The sequence below is a fragment of the Loa loa genome (assembly GCF_000183805.2).
Source record: "Loa loa unplaced genomic scaffold supercont3.10, whole genome shotgun sequence".
Taxonomy (NCBI): domain Eukaryota; kingdom Metazoa; phylum Nematoda; class Chromadorea; order Rhabditida; family Onchocercidae; genus Loa; species Loa loa.
The window spans coordinates 733893-742690 of NW_018108190.1; the positions used below are offsets into that span (position 1 = coordinate 733893).

The following is an 8798-nucleotide window of genomic DNA, read 5'->3' on the forward strand; positions in this document are numbered from 1 at the left end:
CAGTTCTTTAATTGGTTCGTTGGCACAGAGTAAAGATGTAATTCATTGTAAGTACCTTAAAGTGGGGAAATTACAGAGACTCGTCCGGATCAACAGGCTTAAGATTCCGGAATCACTTTTAAAAAGGAATTTAAGAAATGAAATTTGTTGTTATCACAAGGATGTTATCCTTGACAAGGCTCATTTAATACGAACCTCCTGTCCACAAATCGTAGAGTTTTGGTATGAAGCAGAAATAACTGAAAGTTGCCATCCTTCTTACAGTATCAATTTGAAAATAATTAGAAGTTCAAATATCTAAGAATAAAAAGGACCAATGCGATTAAACTAAGCGAAACTGTTAACTCTTATTATCAGCTCTTTCAAATTTAAGAAATAAAAAAAACTGAAATTACGATTGTGTAATTTACGTGACGTGGACGTGGTCATACAAACGAAACATTTGGAATAGATTAGCAATGGATGAGGAATTTAAAATACTTACTTTATAAGAGATAAAATAAAAAGGATAAAGGCGAGTTATGAAAAATTGATGCGGGACTTTTTAAAAATTAATTTTTATGGAATTAATCTATAAAATGAATAAAAATTTCATGGAATCATTTAATGAATCAATTTACAAGCGAAACATAATTCTCTCTCACTCACTACCCATATTCTCTCCTTATTACTCTACACCAAACGTTTGAAATGGCACTTCCGATGGGACAGGGTTGAATCAGAAAAGCTCCGAGTCTTCATGTAATTGCCAAAGAATTTTTGCAACATTTAGCGCATCTGGTGCGGAATGAAATCTACTCCAGTTAATCATCCAGTATTACTCAGTATTCAGTATCATCCTTTAGTTAAGATACCATCAAGCAGCAGTAGCAACAGCAACAACCAGAAGATAGTTTGCATCCGAAACAACTTCAAAAAAATATCGTCCTGAAGAAAACAACCGAAAGCTGGAAAGGTGAAGAATAAATGACCCATACTGGATAAGCCACTTATATGTGTAATCAAGCCAATTTGAAGACTAAAAATTAACATATTTCTCTACCCCGATGAAGAAAAAGAGGTAACCTTGATCTATAAAAACTTTGAAAGCTACTTGACAAAAAAAGCTTTGTTCCTTCTAAGTTGCTTGATTTCAGAGTGTAATAGATTGTTAAATAGTTGTAAACTAGGAAGAATTCCTTACTTGGAGTTGCGGTACCAGCTAACAGCAAATTTTCAAAGTTTACATTAATGACTTGGCAACGGTTAATAAGTGACTCAAAGAGATTGATAAGCTTATGAAGCAATAATTTACTCCGGATATTTAGGATCGAAATTCCCGCCTTCAAAGTCTTTTATTTTCAAGCTTCGTGGATTAGGAAATGACCACTAGCCGCTGAGTGACCACTAATCATCAGCTTATTGCTAAAAGGTGTAAAAAAATGGAGGAAACGTATGCAACTATCACTGCTTGTACACATTAAATATTACTGGAAGGCAAAGTTTTGAAAAAAAAATCGTCAAGTAGAGGTGATGAATTGGTAAGCAATGATAAATGAGTTATACAAAAAGCAAATAATATCATCAACTAACAAACTCCTTGTCGTTGCCTTGGACAGTAATTTGACTGTCGATTAGTTGATAGGTCGTTGAGTTAGGAATACGTTACGGGAAATGTATTTAGTGAATAGAAGAATATCGTAGTTTGTTGTGCAGCGGTGGCGGATATGCGAAGATATCGTTGGTTGTGGTTAACCACGGAGGATAAGCGAAGAGGATGTATCATATGCTCGATTGTAAAAACTGAACTCAACTATGTCTCGAGATTTTTTCATATATATATATATATATAAGGATTAGGGAAGAGCTTTGTAAGCTCCATCGGGGCTATCATGGAGGTATTGGCTACCCTTTGGGACTGTCCATTGTGTAGGTACTGAGACGTTTTTGTTTTACGCTGTCTATTGTTAGCTTATATCCTCTTCATTGCTTTAATTTTACTTACAAAATTTCGTCACCCCGTTTGTTGGATATTTTGTTTGAACCTAGCCTTACTTTCCATAATCCGGCAGAAAATTTGCATTATGATTTTATGAGTTTTTCCGGCACCTCAGTTGTTCTCTGATCATTGTGCCATTATCATTTGTCAAATCAGCTTTTTTGTCAAATTAGTCTTTGATTCCTTAGACTGATAAGAAATTTAGTGGTAATTGCGGAATGAACTCAAGGAACTGAAATGAAATATACCATTAGTGTGTTGTGACCGTTTTTTAGTAATGTCACATATTTAGGTTTTTTTTTTTTTTGTTGAAATATAGTCTGTAGCAGGCTATTCGATTTTTTGTCTCTGTTATCGGTATTTTATTTTTATTTCTTTTTCGTCTGTATCCTTATTTATATTTTTCACAATGTTTTCACAGCAAACATTAATTTCTCTGACAGGTTCAAGATGACTTTATATATATATGGCCTTAGTTCTAATACTATTGGAATCAACCTTTTCCTCTAAAATATTAGTATTCTCACCATGCCTGGACCATAGCCATGTCAGTTTTATGGGAATAGCGGATATTCTGGTAGAAGCTGAACATGACGTAGTATGTTTTTCATGAAATTTTATGAAAAATCTACGATTGTTTCACTGAGAAGTTTGAACTTTGCTTTATAAGAAGTTGAACTTTAGATACGTATTTATGCTTTCTAATTAAATTAGTTTGAAATCCATTTATGGATCAAGACCAGTTAACCATAAATCATATGTTTCTAGTCTCTTTGTTTATTTCAAGATCATTTTTATAGCTAACTTCTTGCCCATTTTACAGACAGTTTTTGTGCTGAATTTAAATCCAGATGTATCCAACAATGGTTCCAAATTGGCAAAGATAATACGGAAAACCTTACCAAACAATCAGTATTTCGTGAGAAATTCATCGAAGAACATCTAGAAGAAGGACGACAGTATTCTGCAAGTTTACCGGGTCTTTTAATTTAATTATTAGCATCCATAAACGATCATGCAATTACATCATGGCTTCAGAATCTGTGACCACTTACCTTACAAATAATGCATCTTGACATAAATGGACACGTAGATTCTTGCATGAACTACGATTATTCCGATTTTCAATGATTCTATTGTGTAGTTATACCAGCGACTGGCGGGTGCACAGAGAATGACATATCAAAGTAAGTTTCGTTGAGTTTAAATATCATGATTCCATGATTTCGACAGAAAAGTTCATTGATTCAAGCTATCTATTCTCAGTCTGCTCGATAAAATAAAATGAGTGTTGAGAGCACCTGGAAGATGACAACCTGATGGACTCGCTGCAGACAGAACAGTACGATTTGGGTATCACCGAACAGATCAATTTCTGTGGATATGCCATTTTCAGCAGGATTGATCTTAATAACCATATTACTGCAATGGCAATTAATCTGTTAGAAGTGACCAGTGACCACTTTGGGGTCTTTAGGGTAAGCTCTAATCCGAGCTATGTTCCCGGTTCGTTATACTCCTTCACTTCTACATTTCATTCTTCTGAACTCCTAGTAAGCGACAGTAATTCAGAACAATGCATTGGAGAAATGACTTTGAGTTAAGCTCTAAGTAAACCCATAAGTTCTGATATTAAATTATTTAACACCACTTTCGTCGATTTACCCTTCATTTCAGCTGGTTTTCTTCCCTATGAGATAAAATGAATTATCTTGACAGACTGACAAACGTTATCACGTATGCGATAACTTATGGCTTCACAAAGTTTGTTTGGGAACCAGCGGCGCAAAGCCTCCAGCATTTTACTTACACAACAAATTCAATTGTATTGTATGCTTCTCCAAATAATACACCTTATTCTTCAGCAGTCAACTTGATAAGCCTTTTTCAGGACATCATAGGATTTCAGAAATGATGATGAGAAATATTTTAGAAGGCCTCTTTGACCTCTTTGAAATAGCCCATTATGTCAAGCTCCAAAATATTTTTCTTCCAAAATGTTGATGATTCGAACCTTCTGGTATAATTGAAGTTTTCGAAAATATGTCTCAACGTACTTTGCCTTTTTAATGAGTGTGCACATCTTAAAGTTAATATTGAATATGAAGTTTTGATGGGAAAACGGAAGATATAACAAACAGTGCCGTAAAATTATTGAGGAAGTAATGAAAGAAAGCTCGATAGTCTTTGTCAACACCGATGAATTATTCGAGTTTCCTCGTCTAGTCAGCCGCAAAATTCTATTTGTCGGGGGAATAGCTGTTCCTGAACCATCAACATTTAGTGAGGTATGTGACGCAAGCGTATGTCGTAGCAATCATGCGAATTATACTGAATCTAGCATGTTATTATTCAGGATTATCAACAACTTATGGATCATTCTGAGCGTGGCGTTGTCTTAGTATCGTTCTGGACAGTGGTCAAGAGCAAAGACATGAGTAATGATGAGAAAAAGATATTCGAAAATGCGTTCCAACAATTGCCTGAGGTAACTCATTTCGGAAGTGAAATTTGAAGCATCTTTATTTACTCATTCCGATAATAAAACCTAAACCATCTCCAACTTATTTATATCCACAGTATGGCTTGGGATAATTAATTAAATTTATTTTAATATTCCTAAAGATACCCAATGCGACAACATCAGGTAGATGGAATAACATTGATTATTGAACGAAATGTGTAGCGTACTCAGGTAATGTTCCTTTAGATCACTTTCATATGGAAATACGAAAATGAAGAGGAAGATGGAGGGAGGAGATGTACATCTTCTCAATGTCGTTAAGAAAAAATGGGTACCGCAGAACGATCTTCTCAGTGAGTTCCTCATATTAAACTTATTCTTTTGAAAATATTGCGAGCAGTCGTCTGACTTTTTCTATATGGAAATCATTACTTCAAACAACGTTAAGTCAGAGCCAAAATTTCCGTTATTCCATTGTGGAACTCAATTACTACTTCATGGAAGTTACGGATCACCACAAACTTTTGGCTTTTGTATCTCACTGCGGCCAAAACAGTCTCATGGAAAGTGTTAGTGTTGGAGTACCACTCATTTGCATACCACTATTCGCTGATCAGGTCAGAAATGCCGGCACAGCAAAGAATAGGAATGTGGCAATTGTTCTGAATAAAGAAAGTCTTACGGCAAATGGCTTAGCCTCCGTCACTTAAAATTATCATCCACGAAGAAGGGTAGGTAAATTAATATTTGTATATCAGCGTATGCAACTGTCCTTCAGATTTAACCCTTTTCATCTGCAAAAAATTCTCTCTTCTAGCAAATCACATGCCGTCACCGATCATTACTGTCATACTGATATTTTAAATTTTTGTAAAACAGTCATTCATTTATATCTTCTTTCAGTTACCGGAAAAATGCGCAGAAGCTGGAAAAAATAATAAAGCAAAGGCCAATATCTGCTAGAGAACGACTGATATGGAACACTGAATTCGTTATAAAACATGGTCCGATTGACAACTTCAATGTTCCAGATACTAAGTTAAACATTTTCCAGTACTTCCTCATAGTCGTTTTACTTGTGATAGTACCTCTCGCTTTGCTTGTAATTTGCATATCAGTAAGTCTTACATTATACATATTCTTTTTGTTTTATCCAGCTTCGAAAATTCTCATTCGCCGTCTTTTTTTTCGATGATAGAATGAGTGGTCTGAAATAGACCAAACATGGTGTAATGTGCTTCATTGTAAATGCTGTCCCACCATTTTCAATCTTCCTTAGTGTCATTAACCAAAGGATGACAGATGTTTGCCAGACTCTGAGTTCTCCAACTGAATTTTGTATCTCCTAGCGAGACAAGTCTTTTGTAGGTAATATTTGTTGAGAACAAAAATAAAATATCAAAAATTACGAGTTATTGCAACATATCACTTATGTATGTGTTGTCAAAAGGTCAACTCTCTCTTAGGTTAGATTAAAAAAATTCAGTTACAGAAAAAATAATGTGATAGCAATCACATTATTATGAATAGAAAAGTTACAGATAGGAAAAAATTCTGGAAATTGAAACCCGGAAGAAATAGGAGACTCGGTCGGAAGTTGTTAACGCTTCTTAGAGAACAGTAATGTGATATATGAAATGGTAATAATAGAAAATATTATAATTATCCAGAAACTCTACCTAAAATTAATATCACACAAATTGAGGAAAAGCAAAGCAATACCTAGAGGTTAACATCACAATTTCTAGATTACCTTGAGATGATAATTTTCAGTAAATTTTTCAGTCTTCCTCTTCTAACTGAAACACTTTAAAAAACTCTTAGAAATCTCTAGAGACTCCTTTGATTCAAATCAGTCTTCCTAAATATGATATATTTCAGAATAAATTCAAACTCGCCAGTATTTCAATAAAGTTTCTTTGAAAAAGTTGTCTGTTTGCCAGGTTGATAAAAGAAGGTAGTCTGGCAGAACTATACCGTCTATTCTAGGGTAACAGACTGAGAGCATGAAATCCGCATATTTTGGTAGTTTCGGTATTTCGGTATAATAAGTAGCAACCTAAATCTCTTCCGCCAATTTTCGAAAATACCCGGAAATAGTAGAGCCTGGAAACTGTGGAATGGATCGAGTTAACTTTCTTCAGCCAATAAAAAGCTATCAGTGGCTAAGTATGTACACGTACGTGAATATTTAATGAAACTACGACAAAAAGAACCTGTTTTTATCATATTTCAGTGAATATTTCCTTCATTCATCTGACACAAACCTGAATACATCGAAATCCTTGGAAATTACAAGTTGTGAAATTCTATTTTGAAGTTCCAATCTGTCTGCATTGAAATTACATGTTAAAAAGTATCAGATATGTGTTATTCTCATTCATTTTTGTTTCAAATGGAGGAGATAACACTTTGTGAGGAATATTTCTATCGAACTTAAGTTCACATAAGAATGAATTCTAAAAATCGATCAGGAAGATAACTGTGTAGTGATATTATAAGTCAAATGATCGGAAACCTGGAGATTTTGGCTTGTTCACATATAGGCAGCTGAAGACCTGCTTGAATTTAATTTGAATCAGGAAAAACTTGAATTTTATTTTAGACATCGTAAATTATGAAGCATAAATTGCGTCAACCGCACGATTCGAAATCAGTGTTGATATGAAAATCGAAGCTTCTCACCATGAATATAAGCAGTTAGATTCAAAGGCTAATATATTTATGGTGAGAAGCATGTGGATTGTGACAGTGACAACTGAAATATTTTATAATTTAAAATAAAATTTGATTTAAAGGCTATAAACTGCTTGGGAATAGTCAACCGTTTTAATGTGGAACGGTAAATCGGGCCAATCATTTGCGACGGAGCAGAGCAATATTCCATGGAAATATAGCGCAAAAAAGGCCTGTAACTAATGGGAAAGGAGACCTCAGGCCAATGAAATGATAAAATCAACAATGAGAACTAGAAGACTTCTTTAGCTGATACGAAAGCTTGGAAGAAGCAGTGACAGTCTTTTTCGTCAAGTTTTCAAATGTAACTTTACGAATTTCAATGATGCAAACGAAGAGTTTGAAGTGCTGAAGAACTCTCAAAGGATATATGCCTTTGTTTCCATTTTAAAATATTAAAATTAAAAAAACTACCATTTTTTCTCTCCTCCTCCACTTTCCAAACAATATATCATTTTCTTGCAGGTAGTCTATTGAAATAGGAAAAGGCTGAGAAGGAACAGCTGGCATGAGTTATCCACGGATACACACACGCCTACACACGCACACATATATACAGACGTACACACACACATATATACACACATACACAACACATACACGACATGCACATACACACGTACACACATACACACACAAACACAACTCACGAGTGTAGATGGAAAAGGCACCATATCATCTTGCTGTGCCATCTTTTAATGATTTCAAATATTCGGAAATGGCGAATAAAGGGGAACTCATTTAAAAAAAACTAATTAAATGTAAATTAATCAAAGTACTCTGAGTTATTTGAACTCCGTCTACACAATGAGCTCAACTTGTTAATTCAATAATCGAGAATTTGAAGTCATCCAATGATCCCAGGTTATTCTCGATTGATATTAAGGTTAACAGCAAAAAGATCCCTTTTGTTATTCGTTTCTTTATTTGTTTGGTACAATGAATTTTTGATTAGGACGATGTTTTTGATGTGTTAGTGATAATATTATTTGTACTTCATAAGTTACAAGGAATAGGATGATTGTCTTAGATGGAACATAAAACATTTCAATGTTAAAATTATCACAAGATTAAATAATTAGAGCTTATTATCAGTAATTTTTGGTTATATTTTCCCACCTTCATTACTAACGCTGTAGAAGTATTTTCATCCTAACATCAGTTCAAGTTTAACGGATAGGAGGATTGATATTTTCCGCTGAACAATAACAACAGTTTTTTGTTGATAGGTGGGTTTATTGAAGAACATTTTGAAGGATCCGATCTGCCGATAGAAAGCAAAATAAGAAAAGTTTTTCTTTGTTGTAAGAGGAATGTTTCTTAGCTTGCAATGCACGCATACGCGTACGCATACACGCATGTACACATACACAACGATTTTTTTTTATCATTATTTTAAACATGAAATGTATAAATTTGTTATTATCAGTGATGCAAACAACGCCAACAGATGCATACACACATGCAGATTGTCGGGATAGAAGGATCTGAAGTATCCGTTAAGCAGCTGTGTTTTGTGCCCTCAAGCTTTTCAGCCAACAAACCAATGCACTCTCTGGGGACTTCAGGATCGCACACATACACATACACACTCACACTCACGCACACACACACACACAC

The 8798-nt window shown here is 34.6% G+C and overlaps 2 protein-coding genes across 2 annotated transcripts; both read left to right on the forward strand.

Annotated features, from left to right (window-relative positions):
• Positions 1 to 4143: 4143 nt before the first annotated feature.
• Positions 4144 to 4493, forward strand: LOAG_10285 (hypothetical protein; the record flags this gene model as incomplete). Its single annotated transcript, XM_003145812.1, has 2 exons — positions 4144 to 4266; positions 4335 to 4493. 2 exons carry the CDS (start codon positions 4144 to 4146, stop codon positions 4491 to 4493), a joined length of 282 nt encoding a protein of 93 aa, XP_003145860.1.
• A 276-nt stretch (positions 4494 to 4769) lies between these two features.
• Positions 4770 to 5152, forward strand: LOAG_10286 (hypothetical protein; the record flags this gene model as incomplete). Its single annotated transcript, XM_003145813.1, has 2 exons — positions 4770 to 4795; positions 4891 to 5152. 2 exons carry the CDS (start codon positions 4770 to 4772, stop codon positions 5150 to 5152), a joined length of 288 nt encoding a protein of 95 aa, XP_003145861.1.
• Positions 5153 to 8798: the final 3646 nt, after the last annotated feature.